At 42.3% G+C, this 17646-nt stretch overlaps 1 protein-coding gene across 1 annotated transcript in view; it reads right to left on the bottom strand.

Annotated features, from left to right (window-relative positions):
• The window catches only part of chst13 (carbohydrate (chondroitin 4) sulfotransferase 13), a 22437-nt gene extending 4791 nt beyond the window's left edge, over window positions 1-17646 (bottom strand). The window contains exons 1-2 of the mRNA XM_086291296.1: window positions 16941-17646; window positions 4598-4677 (exon numbers count right to left, since the gene is read on the bottom strand). Of these exons, the coding sequence (XP_086147422.1) occupies window positions 4598-4677; window positions 16941-17034 (174 nt within the window). The 5' untranslated portion in view covers window positions 17035-17646. The remainder of the gene's footprint in view (window positions 1-4597; window positions 4678-16940) is intronic.

Raw genomic sequence — 17646 nt, 5'->3', positions numbered from 1 at the left:
AGCGCCATCCGAGGCTGAAAAAGGCTCTTCTCACTCCACCCTTATGATGATATACGGACGCCGCTTACAGCCTTTTGAATGAGAGAAAATGCACTCACAGATTTATCTCCTCTGTTGGTCTTAATTATGGCCCATCCCCAACTTTAATCAAGTCACAGGTCATCCAGTTCAGCTTGGCCTCTGCGTGGCACAAATGTCTTATTTACTCCTTTCATTTACTCAGCCTGGCATCCCACTGCAGTGGTTGGAGCCCCCAGACTCATCTTGACTCTGCGCCTGACCCTCTGTGTTTAGCGGCAGACACCTGAACGACTGCAGAGCCAACACAGACCCTTCCTCTCAGCAGAGGTTTGTGCACTGTGGTTACACAATAGTGCGTTTGAAACTCCTGTTTCAGTCTTTTCATGTGAGCAGGATGCATGAGTTCATAGTTTGAGGATATTAACTGCTGTTAGTGTTTCATGGCATTCAAACCTTCAAAGAACACCAAAGTCTTCTTAAGTGTGCTGAACACTTTAACATTTAATCAGTGGAGCGAGCAGCAGCTAGTGGAAGTGACAATTTGCTGTGTGGAAACATTCATTAAAGATATCGTGTTTTGATCTATTTTTAGAAATTTCATCTGGACTAATCAAAACTGATTTTCAGATATCTGTGTTTTCACACTTGGGGAAATAATTATTTGAATCCCTGCTGAATTTTTTCCATTCAAAGAAATGAACAGTCTTAAATTTTTACGGTAGTCTCATCAACTGAAATGTTATCCCCTATCACCCAGCCTGAATACTGGCTTTCACAGACTGGCTGCGGGCTTATGTGGCACACAAGCGATTACAAATACTCCTGATCTCAACTCATTATGTATATAAACCACACATTCTTCATTTCCAACCTGCCACCATCATGAGCAAGAGCACAGAGCTGTCAAAGGACGTCAGGGACCAGACTGTAGCCCTGCGCAAGGCTGGACTGGGCTGCAAGACCATCAGTCAGCCAGAAGCTTGGTGAGACGGTGACAGCTGTTGGTGCAATTATAAAATGGCCATTAGTCGGCCTCAGACTTTCCTGCCAGTTTTTAAAAGGGGTCTCGAGCAATAATTATCCAGATTTTGTGGAGGTCTTTCAAAGATTTTTTTTGGACATTGGCTGCTTTTTCACTCAAGTTTAGTCCAGTCTTTGTACCTGACCATTTTTAGAAGAATTCTGCTCGTTTTGGGTTTGTTAACCCACTTCACTAAAGTATAAAAAGGCGCCTTACTCAAGTCAACCAATGTTGTATCTACACAGACGACTTACAATTTAAATCTTAGTTCCTTGGTATCTTTAAGCACTTTGTTACAAGCAGCGCATCACAAAAACTTAACAGTTTGAAAAGAGGATTTTTGCACCCAAAAAAGTGACAGCAAAGAGTCTTACAACTTTCTTACAAGTTGTAAGCAATGGTTGCACCCAATTCTTAATCGTATTGCTCAGTTTCTTCCAGTCGCCAGGTTGTCAGCTATTCCGCTACATGTAGCTTTTCACCCAGTTACCTGCTGCACATGTGCAGAGAGCAACAAATGGAGACAGAATCAGTCGCCCATTGTGTTTACAGAATTAAACAATTAAATAAATCTGCCTCACATTAATCAAGCTCACTCCAGCATCCTGCTGCTGCTAAACAGTTTAAGTGGAAATGGAACAGTGAAAATATGACATCAATTGGAAGCGAGTGGACCGGACTCCACTGGAGCTAGTTTGTTTTCTGGCATGTGCACCGTCCTTCTCCTCACAGGGAGATTTAACTGGAACCAGCTGTAAGATTTGCTTTAATAGCAGAGCCCAGATCATGAACGCTGAACATCTGCGTAGAGGAAAGTGGTCATTCAGAGCCCCGCCCACGGGTGTTTACCTGAGAAAGCCTCCTCAAAAAGCAAATACTGAATTGAACTCAATAATGGCAGCTGTTTCCAAAGAACAAACTGATAGATAAAAGTTACGCTGAGTCATCGCTGTTTAATGTCAAGTGAGCTTGAGTCAAAACAAAGCGGGGATGAAAGTGTGTGTTCAGATATATCAACACCCAGTGAGGCAATGGTTGTGTACAGCTGTTATACGCAACTCATAACTAGAGTGGAAATGAAAGGCTGCACATGGACATGTTTCTGTCTAATACTAAGCTGCAGACAGTAAACCTGCTAACGACCGAAAAAGTGATATTTTTGTATTTCCTGATAAAGGGCGGCTCCTGTTACTGCTTTTAGCTTCATGTAACCTGTGCATGGATGAAAAGCAGTCAGACGCATCTCTAAATATAAAACTCTTAACTGCCTGACAGTATCTGTACAAAGTCGTGAATCCTCCTCTATAAATGTCGTGTCTTTAATTCCACAAAAATGGCCGACCTTTATTTCTCCTCCTTTACTGCTCAGATGGGAGTGCATCAAAGTATTTCTCCTTGACATGAAAAATATCACTATCAAGACTTCACAAATTTCCGGGGAGATTTGTCTCTTAGACATTTCGTTACAAAGAGCAGGTATTACTTTCCTTTAGATGCAGCTAAAGCAGATTTATGAGGACTGGAGCAAAACGTGGACTGAACTGCTGAATTAAGTGGAGGTGGCTCTTCTATGTTCAGCCATGCGTTTATGAAGTGGCTGTTTGGTCTCTCCGATGTAGAGGTCTGAGCATTCCTCGCCACACTGCACAGCATACACTACGATGTTAAGTTTGTGCTTAGGAGTTTTGTCTTTGGGATGAACCAGTTTTTGTCTGAGTGTGTGGCTGGGTCTGAAGTACACGGGGATGTCGTGATTGGAGAAAACTCTCCTGAGTTTCTCTGATAAATCTGGTACATAGAGGATGACAGTATTGTTCTGATTGTCTCTCTGACTCTCCGCTAGCTGGTGGTGTATCCGGTCGTTAAGTGATGACGTGACGAATCCTACTTCCGGGTCTAAAGTAGTCTGCGTTTAATATGGCTTTTGTGTTGTTAACATGTTTAATGTTATGCATTTTCTTATATTTGATCTCAAAAAGCTCCTAAAACAGTCAGTGATCACTGTTGACCTCCCTCCGCTTTTATTACCGCTAATCATTTATTTAAGCTCAGTTTTTAAAACCTTAGGATGTAACTACAGCCCAGCCCATGCAGCAGTATATGAATGACTAACTTCGTATTGTGGATGGATTATCTCAGTTGTTCTCCTGGCTGAAGTTTGGTCCTTTTACAGCATCCTGCCATGTGATTACATTTGTTCCTGACCACCGAGAACACTCACGTTAACTTTTATCGAGTGGGAAAAAAAGCTTGTTTATATTATGCTAACATAGCTGTGTCGCTAGCGGTCACGTAGCACATCATTATATACCAGCTAGCCAAACTTCAGTAACCCTACAAACGTCACTGCTGTTTAGTTTTCTGTCTTCATTTATGCTGGAAGTGATAGCAGAGCTGTACGTTTTAATTTGTTTCCAAAACCCCGCAGTCAGGACATGCTATATTGTATTTAGATAGAAGCTAGCGAGCTAACTTCCTGCTAACTTCTAACTCCGTTAATTGTCATAAATTCCGTTTTCATGGATGCCTGGATGTTAAACTCAATTGTTACACCTGGTAGAGCAGAACGCTGATCATTTTATTAAAGATGAAAGACTTTAGACAGTTTTTCAACTCTCAGTAATGCCATAGTGATCGTTTGATATATGGACCTGCAGCGGAGTTTAGGCCCAGACACGGCTAGTGACGTCAGACTGAACGACCGCATAGGGGGGGTCCATGACCCACTTGGGAACACTCCCATAGGGTTTAAAAACTGGGACTCTCCACCAGTTGCTCTTCAAACTGAAGAAACTTCTCAGATGAGAGGTGAAACATCTTCAAGGAAACTTAAAGAAGTCCAAACGCTTTTCTTTCCAAGCTCCTTAAAAACCTCTGTGGTTTTTTTCCTATCAGCCATGGATCGGCCTCCCCAAAGCACGGACCTCAACATGACTGAATCAGTGTGGGATCATCATGACCGAGCACAGAACGAAAAGCAGCCAACATCCAGAGAAGAGCTTTTGAGTGTCTTTCAAGAAGCCTGCAGAACTATTTCTGAAGTCTAGTCAGTTCTAAGAAAGCATTCATTAGCGTTCCAGCAGTTCTGAAGAATAAAGGCGGTCACACCAAATGTGAACTTTCAAGCTTGTTAGAATTGTACAAAGTCTGTTTTTACCGTTACACTGCATTTCCATGTGTTTGCATGTTTCAGTAAATCACTCCACCTACTTCTTTTTTCCCCAAGCAAAGTATAAACATTTGTGACTCAAGAGTTTTGGACACTGATTTATTTATGCCAACAAACTGCAGGAGGACTGAATTTCCATAGCTAGAAGATTATTATTAAATATTAAAAATGAGACCCTGTTTGTCATTAAACACTCGGCCTATCCTGTCTGGTTATGTGTGCTCTCTTTCATTCAAACATAGAACGTTCCAGAAACACAAAGAATCATAAAATCACAAAATGACTATTTATCATAACCTTTGCCAAGTTTGTTAAAATAACCCCGAGTAATCCTGGAATAAATCCTTACAAATAAATATTTAAAGTGCACATGACGTTAGACTGACCTGATCGCCATCGTACAGCGTCTGTAGAGGACTCCTCCTCGACTTCTGTCTGCTGCCGCTTTCACCCACCGCCTCTGAGGCTGAGGAAAAAGCACATCGGTTATGGAGCAGTCACCGCTGAATTATCACTAAAAATGCTTTTGTGAATGTGTGTCATCACGCCCAAATGTGGTCCTGTGACCCTGACTGTGGTAGTTTGGCTGGTGTTCATATTTCTGTGGACACATTTTAAAGAAAATATGCACGATACATTTGCAAACTGTCAACATGAGATGAGTTAGAAGGGGGACGGTGTCCATCCCATGATTACCAATCAGTCGCTGACTTCGCGCTTTTATTGAAGTTTAACATGCTGCAGCCTGAAGGGGCGTGAGCTTACTGCAGGGTTTCAGGGAGGAACAAAGGCCGAGGATAAAGAGGTGCAGCGCAATTATTTTATTTGATCATTCACTGAATTACTGAATGCCAAAATTATAATTAGCCAAATATCCTCAAGCAAGATACTGAACCCAAGCAGTACACAAGAATCAGCTCATTTACTATTTAACTACTACTGTTGGTGTTAACTACCATTATCATAAATAATAATACAGTGTGGTATATCATTAGACAGATAAAACAGGAGAATAAAGTGCACTGTAGAACATTAACACAAACTGAGCACAAAAACGTTGCACTGAAACAATAAAGTAAACTTTCATGGTTTGTTATCGCTGCTTTTATTTGCTCGAGTGCTTTAGAAACGGAACAAGAGTTTTGGCCGGGCAGAACATTTCATTTTCCACGTTATGTCAGACTCAAGTTTGAAAGGAAGGATAAAAGGACCTTATTTATGTCCTTTGGCTTAGAGCCATCATTTGTTTCCTTCCAGATATTGGACATGTATAGAGTTTCACCACATGATCCTCAGATTTAATCTGGGTAAAGGTAGTCGATCTGTTCCTCCTAAAAGCTGCAGGCCTTCGTTGGAGAAAAAAAAGAAAGATGCAAAGGCGTGCGGCCTGGTTTGAAAAGGCAGTGGTTGCTTCACTCAAACAGTTTCATCATAGTTAGAAAAATGAAAACGAGCTCTCAGAACAACATCTACCATCAAGTATTCTGCACTCCAACCTGCCTGCAGTGAAAGCAGAGATGAGCACCACGCTGCTGAACCATGACTCGCTGACACAACAGGGAGCAGCAGGACTCCGAGACACTGCGACCATCCCCACAGGAGCACAGCTTATTTGATTTACAGAACAAGCTCATCACATCGTACACTTTCCGGCCACAGATGTAAGGTTACAATCAACACTCACGAGACTGAGTTACTGAGAGAGACACTTCCATCTGATCTGCATGCATGTTGTGGACGTAGTCACTTTCTATAAAAGCCATATCTTCACTCCATCTGCAGCGTAGTGTGGAGGTTATTTGTTTTTTCCTCAGAGATAAACATAGATAGCCCCGCTTCATCAGATGTTCTTTTATGAAAAACGCACACTCCCTAAATGAAACGCAGATGTATTCTGGTGTGTTTAGCCAGTAAGTGTTAGCTTGAAGATAAAACTGCAATCTGTCCCCTTCTTCAGATGAGACGAGTCATTTTAGTGTTTTAAATTATGAAGTTAGCCAGGAGGCACTTCGTTAGAGCAGCGGTCCCCAACCTTTTTTGCGCCATGGACCGGTTTATACACGACAATATTTTCACGGACCGGCCTTTAAGATGTCGCGGATAAATACAACAAAATAAAACTAGTACTGGTACCGAAAAAAAGAAGATTTATTCATAACACATGTGAAAAGACCCAGGAAAACAGAGTTAACGATAAAAACGATAACAAAATAAAGCTGAAAACTGATAAAAACCATACATTTCACACCTGAGCCTCAACTCTCGCGACCCAGTACCAAACGACTCACGGACCGCTACCGGTCCGTGGCCCGGGGTTTGGGGACCGCTGCGTTAGAAGACTGGGAAAAGAAACAGCTAGCGTAGCTCCGTCCAAAGATCAGGCAATCTGAAGCTGCTGTGAAAAGCTCACAGAATAAGTCCTCATGCTGCTGATTCAGTTCAGCTGAAGAGGGTTAGGTTTCCAGTATCTTGCTGAACTCAGACCACCTGGTGCAGTGTAGTTTCAGGGTGACATCGGTGCCTCTTTCTGGAAAATCCAGCATTGAACCAACTTTGCTTTTAGCGTGCGTGTCGATTCCAGGAAGAATAATCCCTGCAATTAGTGATCCCTTTCTACACAAGTTAGACCTTGCTTCAATTCATGAACTTCCCAGTATGTTTGACGATTCAAGGAATTCAAGTATTCAAATACACACACACACACACACACACACACACACACACACACACACACACACACACACGAAATTTCCATATTTTCACTAACAAATGTTCACCCCTTGCTGCTCAGGAGGTTCAAGCGATACAGGCAATAATCCATTGAAACTCATTCAGAAAACTCCATAAATGTTCTTCTGTATTGCTGCCATTTAAATTTAACTTGACTCATATTTCTGAAACCGGAACTCTTCTTGCTCCATAACCACAATGTGAAGAAAAATATCACATTAACTGTTTAATGATTACATCCATTTTCACAAACTCCCCCAGTTTTAGAGGCTCGAAATTCACTGACAAGCAGTCCAACAGCCAGGTTCCCTCATTATCGACAGCAAACTAAGCAGATAAAAGTCGTACTTGAACTTGTTTCAAGTGTTACACAGAAGCAGTTCACTGGACCACTATGAGGTCCAAAGAGGCTCAGGTTCAGACAAATGCTCCGAAACTGTTCAGACGGTGTATAACAATGCAAACGGATCATAACCCAAATCTCAGGGCAAAGAACAGAGTCGCTCACCTAACATCAGCCCAGCATGCTTTTCACTTACTGAGACCAAAAGTGAACAGCAAACCTCAAAGAAGGAAGCATGTGATGATGTCCACAGGTGCTGGACTGCAGGGATACCTGTCACTTTCAACAAATGAAAAAGGGGGATTATTTATAAAGTTCGGAATGAATAAAGTCTGTCCCTTCAATTAACATCTTCATCATTTGATTTAAAAAAAAAAAAAAAAAAATCCACTTTAGGATTTGGTTCTTTTGTCTTGAAGCCACTGGCTCATGGCTAAACTCAAGTTTAAACACATAACTTCCTGTTAGAGACGTGCTCTTCACAGCGCATCAACAATGAAATGACATCAGTTTGCTCACAGAGACAAGGCCAGGCTGCTTTTCACTGGAGTAAACATCTGCAAGCAGCTGTGTGGCTCCAAGTCCAGATTGAGCAGTGCAACTCAGCACTAACTGCCCATTGAACAAATGACTTCCTGTGCTGTGCCATTATTCAAATGGCAGTATGCACAAACGCCTTATGTACAAGTCTGCCTTTTATGCAGTCATTACGCTCCAAACTTGCACGAACAGCAACATTTGTCATCTGGAGACAATTAGATTTACAAAAGCTCAGGATTTGTTACTAATTAGCTGCTTTAATTGGAGACAATGATGCTGTAATGGTGGAAACTGCACAGGCCCAACACTATTGAGCACAGGCTACTGTGAGACTCAAGTGACCACATGTGTGCACCTCTCTCCTCCCTGTGGTGTGGTCAGGTCACTCATGGCAAACTGGTTATGAGCTGTAAACACGCTCACTGCAGGCAGCCCAGCATGCAGTAATGAGCATACTACACAGAATCATTGAGAATACCTGCGAGAGACACACAGTCGATCATACAACTGAAATCACAGGTCTTTACTAGCTTCTAACAGCAGGTGAGAGTAACTAGAGAAATGCTGAAGCTGTGCAACAGTATTGTATAAAGATCATATATCAGTGCCGGTCTTATTTCAGACACTCCATCCCCATGTACTTATTAACATAATGTATGAATCTGGTCAGAGTAGCGTTGTCTATAGCAAGCATGCCAGGTGCAGTTACTGATAAGGAGGACTGCAACAGTAGACCGTGACTGTTGCATCAGCCGCCTCATTTTGCAATCTTTTACAACTGGCCAGCATTCTCACCACACATTAAGGCTGCACAGTTAATGGAATTTTAATCTTGATTTTAGCTTCCCACAGTTAAATGAACACGATCACATATTTAAAATATGTGCTCAGCCAATAGAATGCAAAGCAAAAAGCAAATCAGGAGCTCCAACTGCATGCCAGCATGTGACAGTCACAGCCGTTCTGAAGTGTCCTGGACTAGTAAGACTACGTTCAAAGATATACAACAGAATTCAAATGTCTGCCACACTCATGCCTCGAAGTGGATCATCATCATCCATTTTTCAGAAATACTCTTAAGCAATCAGCTGGCTGAAAAAACAAAACAAAACAAAAAAACAAAAAAAAACACCAAAAACTGCAGTTCTAAATAAAACTCGGCCAAAACAAACAAACAGACAAACAAAAAACAAAAAAACATGGCTGCTGACGTGAACTGTCCAACATCAGCTCCATAAAAGTCCATTAAAGCGAGCATGCATACTGTGCATCAGCGCTCACAAAGGTGCACTGACGTCACCAAAATCTTTGCCAAAGATTCACTCAAACCAAGTGAATGAACACCAATACTGACTAACAAGTGATCAAAATGATCACTTTGACCATAATCGTTCAGCCCTACCACAGATATAGCACTAAATGTTAATGTTCAGTTCAATAAAAATATAAGCTGCTCAGTGTTAGCTTGCACTGGCTTCTACCCAGATAGCAACCATTAAAACAGTTTACAGTGTTTCCCACTTAACTTGAATGCACCCAATTTAGAGGCAAAATTCCCAGTCTGGCTGCAACTAAAGTTATTCAGGACCAATTTATAAAAGCTAAAAAAGGGATGCATTGCATTTCGTTCTTTTGCACTCTCTCTTAAAATACTGTGTGGAATGACCCATGGAACTTAAACAAAGCAGCCATTTCCCCAAAACACCTATAAAAACTGCACTTATTTTGCTAAAGTGAGTTCTGTTTTCAGTCAAATTTGGTCAATGTCAACAAATCTGCACGTGGTCTTCTGTCCAGTCTTTGAAGCACAGTTTGCCTGAATTCGGACAGGACAGCATTGGCTCATATCAAACTTGGTACTTTGTGGATTTACTGATAAGCAGGATTTCAACAGTTGAACATGACTGTTGTGTTAGCGTCACATTTTACAATCGTTTACACTTTGACCACATGTGATAATTTATCACTCATAAACACAAATAACCACTACAACCCCATATAAAGCCAGTGCCTGACACGCACTACATTCAGTTAGCTAGCATTGGTACTGCTGTCAGTACTGACAAATTATTCTGATTCTTCCAGCTGAAAACGGTGTGGTGGTCGCTCTTTCAACCATCAAAAGTGGAGTTTTACAAAGTTCCACACTAAACTTTCTGACCATAGGAACACCGTCGAGGTACAAACAGCCAACTGGTTTACCAGCAGGCCAATATTACTGGCCCATACTATGCAATGTGTTAATCCAATAAGATTTACTTATTTAATTTCAGTTACTTTGTTGGAAAATGAGATTGTCAAGCATGCCAACCATGTTACTAAAACCTGCCGTAAATGTTGCCATGAGACAGAGCTTGTGCTATCAGTCTGATATCATTACACGCAATTTGGTTCTATATAGACAGAAATTCAACAATTCAAATTAGCAATTAGAATCGCGCTGAGCAGCCTTCTTTTTCTAGAGGATTAGAACCAAAAGCCAACCAGCAAACCTTCAACAATCTTACAGAGTGATTGCCATTAGTCAAAGTCAGACTCAGTTTGCAGAAAGGTTTCTTCCTACCAGCCGAACTTTGCAATCACCTTGAGATAAAAAGTTGCTGTGAGTGTGCAGCACCCTCAACATTAACTTGGCTCCTGGTTTGACATAGGCAAACGTAGAGGTACCAGGCGAACAGCCTGGGAAAACACTTAGAAAGTACTTAGCTGTTGCAATAACAAGAATATCACTGATCACAGCAAACACTCAGAGATTTATACATAAGAAGCAAGCTTCACAGTAATCAGCATCAATTCTTTTGACACATAAATAATCTTCTCATTTAGTGGATTCACCTCTGCCAAAAAGCCAGATGATGCCTTATTACTGGAATCAAGAGCGTCACATGCAGCCGGATGCTGCTGCCAAAAGGAGGCTTTGTCTTTTGCCTTGAGCTGCCGAGGTGAGGAGATCATTCTGCCACAGCGCACCAATTTATCTGACCTGTTTTCTAAACACATTTCATTGCGACCTCTCCCAAAGAGAGCACTAAAATGGAACAGAGAGGTAGCGGCTGAAATGATTCAGAAGCTGACAAACACCTGGAAAACTGAGTGTTTCAGCAACAGGGTGAGACGGCACACTGAAAAGGTTTGTGTCTCATCTGTCATCTGCTAACTTGGCATCAATTAGCAAGCAAGGAAATTTACAGTCCAAGTTTTGTCATGAGGTATTTAAAAGGGGGGCAGGTGAAAATATCAAGAAACTGTTTAAAATGTCAGAATAGCTGGATATCAGGACTGGGCGCAGACACTAGGACACACTGCACAGCATAGATATAGGTGGAAAAATGTGTGCTATGTTTTGCCATTAGAAGGGGGAAGAAAAAAAAAGCTGCTGGTTATAACCGTGTACCACTCTAACAAAACAGTGTCTCAGCTGCCCTTAACTCCTCCACTGATACAAGACGTCTGAAACTCACCAACCCCAGCTAAGGCAGACTCAAAGGAAGACGTCGTCCTGTTGGTTTAACCCTGTCTGGACCCCCAAAGCCTACAGCATTCCTTACGGTACGCACGGAACCAAATGCTGGGGAAATGCAAAATATAGAAAGGCCGATGTGTGTTCCTGCTGTCCGAGCCATGAAATGAGCTCTGTGTTTAGGTCCCACTGGGAAAACTGCCCCCCCCTTCCTTGACCTGACTTGCCAAAGAGTAGCTTTGACGCTGTACAAGGGAAAGCCTGATCCTTTTAGGCCACAAATGTGTGTGTGTGAAAAGGGTGTTAGTGCATAGGCAGGAGCATGTGGGTGGTGTACTGTCTGTTTGCTGAGTCTTAGAAGAATGTCTGCAGATCCAGGAGTCCCTATGATCCTGTGCAGAAGCGTAAAAGAGTTCAATGTGCATTTGTGGGGCGACTCATTAGCTGGCTGACTAAAATCCATCACATCTGCATTTGAGCAGTTGGAAACAGTGACAATAGACACATATTTGGCCGTAAAGAGAAATATCCATCACACAGGAAAATACTGACCCGACTGCATGTTTCACCAGTGTAGTACAATCCTGAGGTCCATTTAACTTAAACTGAATCTCCCGTGGGTCTAGGCACCTCCGACTTTCTTCATATGCAAAAGCAATGATGTGTTAAATTCACTAATGGACCTTAACAGCCTGGTGTTAGAGTTTTCTGTTTTATACGTACATAAAAAATGAGGACGCTTGCTGCTGTGAGGCGACACTTTAACCACTAGTCACTGCTGTCAGTGTCACAGATTTCTGTGATCCTACAATGACAGCTGTTTACTGGGTGATTCAAGTTATTAAGGTTCATCATCTGAGGACACTGAATGTCTACCATACATTAGGGCGGTCAGTAACTTTACTGTGACAAACACTGCATGCATTAGTAAACACAATCAAATAGATTGGTATTTATTCTGCACTCTTCCTGATCACTCCGAGCACTCTACACCATCACCTCATTGTATAAACTTTAGTTACCTCAGATTAACATTAACCATCCCACCAGCCAATTTACAACCACACATAAGCCTAACGTGCATGGACATGCATTCTAATCAATTTGCAATAGGAATCCAGGAGTGACAGCCCTCTGTATACCCACTTATTATTTTAACATAAAAATAAAATATTTTAAAAAATGTTATTGCTTCCATTATATATACTATATGATCAATATATATCATATATGCCTTATGAAAAGGCTTGATAAAGAGGAAAAGATCATTGCACCTGTATATGTAAAATTTATGTAGAAACATGTACCTGTACATGATGTCATGTCTCTTGTTGCTCTTTGAGTGAGGAATAATGAAAGCCTGGCTCTGCGTGGGCTTTTTAATCGAGCGCGACTAAAATTACTGAACCAGAACAACCCTAACCCAGACAATATTTGCCAGTGTAATTTAGTCTGGACCAAAGTGGGGATGAGTTGAATTATTTGGCTACCACAGAGCACTTGGATTGAAATAGTAGAGCAGAAGGCTTATTCAGTAACTTTAATTGCGAAAGGACAAACCAGAAAAATCAAATCACTTGAGGATACGGGCTCTGAAAGCAGATGGTCCTAATGTAATTTTGAAAAAATTCCTCCAGAGTACTTTCTGTGCTATCAGCTCCTGCTGTGCCGTTTCATGAATATGCAGCTGGCTGGAGAACAGGCTGGAACAGCAGGACCACCCCGACCCCCCATGTCACCGCAGACGGACGGGGATCTGACAGCAGCCAGGAGGAGCGAGCGGTTTCAATTGGCAACTGCACGCCGCAGCATACGAAGATCAAGTCACACACTGTTCCCGTGTGGATGCGTCTGCTTTTAATTGGATAATGTCCCATCCACAAGTGACCATGTGTGAAAATTAGTTTCCAAAGAGCGCCGCAACAATTTCGTCAGTGCTCCGACAGAGTTCTGGGAAGCTAATTTTTATGACTTTTGTGGCCTCAAGTCAAGCCTAGACAAGGGAGGTATGAGATGGGGGTACGGTAAGTCTCCAGTACATGAATAACAACAGCTGCCCCGAGGCCCACACAATAGTCTCAGGCTCTGTTTGTGATTAAACAGCTACAACTAGCTACACTCATAGCAGTCAGCTCACATCTGTATGTGTGATGTTCCTGGATTTTACTCCCAGGAAAACAAAGGGAGAAGTCCCTCACTGTGCTGTAACATACAACACCACATTCCAGACTATGATATACTTCTTCCTCTTCAGTCAATGCGTCTAAAAGCCCAAAGGCGAAATCATAGTGGCGACTGTAGTAAAGACCTCTCACGCTGACACATAAGCCCATCTTACAAAGTCAGCTTTTCTAAAACAGATGTGAATTTCAAAGACCGGATACGAAGACGTCACAAAGGGTTAAGTTTCTGCAGCATGAAAGGCAACTCGTGTTCTGAAAAACTATTTCTGTCCAGGATGTTACAGTAAAGCCACTCTGCATCTATGCAATTATGCTAAATTTGGATTAGCACTGCATTTCCAAGCACTGTAATTTTATGCTAACTCTGACTTGGCACTATGTTCCTTTGTTATGCGGCTGTTCTCCTTCAGCTTCACATCGCCTAAAAACACTCTGACCTTTACCCCAGATAGAGCGGCTTCACCTCCCCTAACTAACTGCATATCTGAAACCAATTTAGATTCACTTAGAGCAGACAGGCAGGTTTAATGGTCGGCGCGTGAGCTGCATTCCAGGTGTGTTTGGAATACGTGGAGCCAATCCCCCCCCCAAAAAAACAGAGGCAGCATCTAGGAATGTGTGCACTTATGCCATGTGTCTCATCAAAGCACTGGTTGTAAACCTATTCAATCAAAATTAACTCACAAAGGCAAATTAATACACAATAGCAATTTACAGTAATCGTAAACAAAAGCATCTTTAATTTTGGGGGTTTGCACTGTCGATCGGACTGGAAAATCATTCAGTGCCGATTTTTGTAGCTGGTGAGGAAACAATTGCTTTTGTGCATTTATCCTGGCTAGAAAGCTCTCGTTTGGACCTGTAACGAATCAAGCGCTCCCCTTTCTTTTATACAGTGAAGCGCACAACCTTGTGAAAAAGCCAGTTTAAATGGATGGTGACTGATCAAGATTGCTACCTTCTTTTTCAAGAGACTAGGGTATGACGCTGTTTTAAGACCTGCTTACTTAACAAGGACATAAAAAATTTAACTTGCAGTGCCACTTTTTGATGGGACAGCTCTAGTGTGCTGCTCTTCCACACCAACGCTGAATTTCCCACGAAGTAGAAGCACAGGTGTGGCCAATAAGACCGCCGATGGCTTCGTTAAGTCATTATATCACCGAGCAGCAAACCATCATTACTGTCACTAACACACCCCTGCTTTTCCTGCTAGGACATGTCTCCCGTTTTTATTAGTTACAATGAAGCAAAAGCAATTTGTCCAGTATAGCTACACGAGGACGTGCACACAGATGAACCAATGTTTTTATCTAGAAGTCACAAATGTAAAAGTCAAGTCAAAGGTTAGTTATGAAGTTCTATGAGATCGCCTGCTAAAATAAATATATACACATTTCCACTGACATGCAGATGAAACATAGTTTTGTTAATCTATGAAGCTGGCACTAAAAACATGTCACAAAGGCCTGGATTATCTGTAATTTTCTATCTCTTAATTTGAATTTGCTCCTCAAAATGTCAGAAATGTGAAGTCCTGCGTCTGGATAGCAGTACCTTAGCCTCTAGTACTATCAAGGACACATTTTTTTGTTAGTCCTTTGGACTGGCGCGATAAAGCTTTCTGTAATACTGTCAAAACAACAAGCACCATGTTTCAGAGCAATATTGAAAGACAATATTTATTTGGTGGAGGCATTTTTAAGCTGTTATGATCAGCAGTAGAAGCTTTTAGATGAACACAGGTTTGTAAGATGATGAGGAAACCCCCTGATCAGTTTAGAGGTGATCATTTCCTATTTACGTTCACGGTGAGGGGGGCTAAGAGTACATTTTGCACCATCTTACATTGCTGTGATTTAAGTACACGTGGCCACTGACCAATGGTCATGGCGCTTTGCATAATAATGATCATGAAACTGATCTTCTGGCTCTTTGTTTGTCTGCGGTGCTTGTTTCAATTATTATCCAACTTTATTGTTAATGCAGGTGAGGCTGAAGAAGAAACTTGGTTACGAAAACTTTCTGGGATTTTCTACCTGGATGATTAAGAATTCCTCAAGCTTTTAGTGTCCCATTTTTAGAGTATGACTATCAAATCAAAAGCAATGCGAGTGCGAGATCCTACTGTAAATGCAAATATCACTTAATGTAAATACACTAAACAGCACAGACTGTTACTTTATTCTTTTACAACTGCATGTTGAGACCATCTTGCAGCACTATCGCATCATTTCCGAAGAACCACACCCTTGATTTTGATTTCAACCACACACCTGTAACGGTTTGTGACTGTATCTTACACAATCACACCTACCGCACTGACACGTTAACCTACTGACAGAAAAGCATATCAGTCACGCTATCATAACCGATACCCCTGACTTTAACAGTGTAACACTACACTGACAGTAACGTCTTTCACAAGTTACTTATGGACATGTCACACACCCAAACTTTCTGGGATCGCCATTAAACGTGAATCCACCTCACAATATGGGCTATACCTACAGTTTTTAGGCCCCTAAAATAGCTGAGCACGTGTGAAAGAGGCCTTTGTATGTGGCAGAGGGAAGCAGATCCCACCGAAGGGACAACCCCACTGCCAGCCAGCTGCGTCTGCTCCCAGCCCTCCTCCCTGTAGCTGAGGAAACACTGCGCTAAACACTCTGCTAATGGAAGTTTTTCTCCTGTTCCTCAATTTAGATCTGAGCTTCATGGGAAAATAAAGACATCGGGATGGAGCACAACGGGGTGAAATGACAATGGGCTGGAGGCCACGCTTTAGTATTGGAATGACAAGGACCAACAAGTCGCACAAAAAAATCCTTTATAGCTGGGCTAAGAATGTCTCAATAGCCTGCTTTCATGCACTTCACTGATATGTGTATTGGATTACAAGTATGCCACAACCCATTAACACAGCGGGTTATGAATGGGTTTTATTATGAAGGCATGGGCAAACCCATATGCCAACAGAAAAGGACCAGCTGGTCTGCTGCACACTTTAAACTAGAGCCCATACATCAGATACACTTTTGTCTCCACACAAGAGATCTTCACAAACACACAACCCTTTATGGGACTATAGATCATATGAGATAAATTTAGATGTAAATTTAGAAAAACTTATAAATTAATATTTAATCAAACTTCTTTTGTTACTGATAAAAGAAAAAAACAAACCCTCATATTTAAATACTTGAGTCATTTGCAGATGGATGGAGATGAACTGATAAAAGTGATGAAATATTTTCTTTGCTTGAAAGGTGTCAGGTTGGGACGTCTGTGTAAACTATTCACGGGGCGCTTAATTTCTAATGTTTCATGTTAGCTTTAGTTTTATTCTTAGCGTAGCGGCAGGCAGACAGAGCGGGGATGCAGGAGAATGAGCGCTCCGATGGCAGGGTGTGGAAGCAAGTTTAAGCAGAGCAGAGGGGGAAATATTGTGTATTTATGGGATTTATACTCACCTGGCTTCAGACTGCTGTTAAAGTAGAATATGACCATGACGAAACATCCCAGGGACAAGGCAAAAACCATCCGGATCACTCTGGGTTTCCTCATCCTGAGAGTCTCTGGAAGCCACCGAGAAGCCGAGCCCAATCCTGCCAGGGTTCAGGCGAACTACACGGTTTTTGTCGAGTCTACTTCACCGGCCGTGGGAGCATCGATCCGGCTCGCTGCTCGACCTTTGCCGCTCCTTATCTTCCTGGACATCCTCGCATGCCGGGTCAGGAGGAGGCAGCGGTGAGGGAGGACGAGGGGGCCCCGGGCGGCAGACTCCGCTGGTCTGCCGTGTCTCTCTCGGTTACCGACGCGTTTCTGTGTGCCTTTGTAGAGACGACGGAGAAGGCTGCATCACTGCCGCTGTGGTGCCAGCACAGGCCGCCGGACTGCGTGGGTAACGGGCCCTTTATACGCCACGACAGGGTCTTTCCAAATGTCCGCTTAACCCCTTTCTCCCCGCGGACACAGAAAGGGTCCAACCACTCAACGACCCGGTGGTCGAGAAATAAGCGACACGTTTCAGAAGAAGGGCGGGTTCCGGGGAGACCTTTCAAAGTAAAACTTCTATACAGACAGTATGAAATCTGCTGTGAGTTTGGGACTGAACCGGTTTACAATTCATTAATGCGAAATTAATAAAAAAATAAATTAATATCACTGGTGGAAACG

The sequence above is a fragment of the Aulonocara sp. 'chitande type north' Nkhata Bay genome, linkage group LG5, assembly GCF_057382095.1.
Source record: "Aulonocara sp. 'chitande type north' Nkhata Bay isolate Kocher_YH1m ecotype deep benthic linkage group LG5, A_spYH_male_GT1.1, whole genome shotgun sequence".
NCBI classification, from domain to species: Eukaryota; Metazoa; Chordata; class Actinopteri; order Cichliformes; family Cichlidae; genus Aulonocara; species Aulonocara sp. 'chitande type north' Nkhata Bay.
This window is presented reverse-complemented; position numbering and strand designations above follow the sequence as displayed.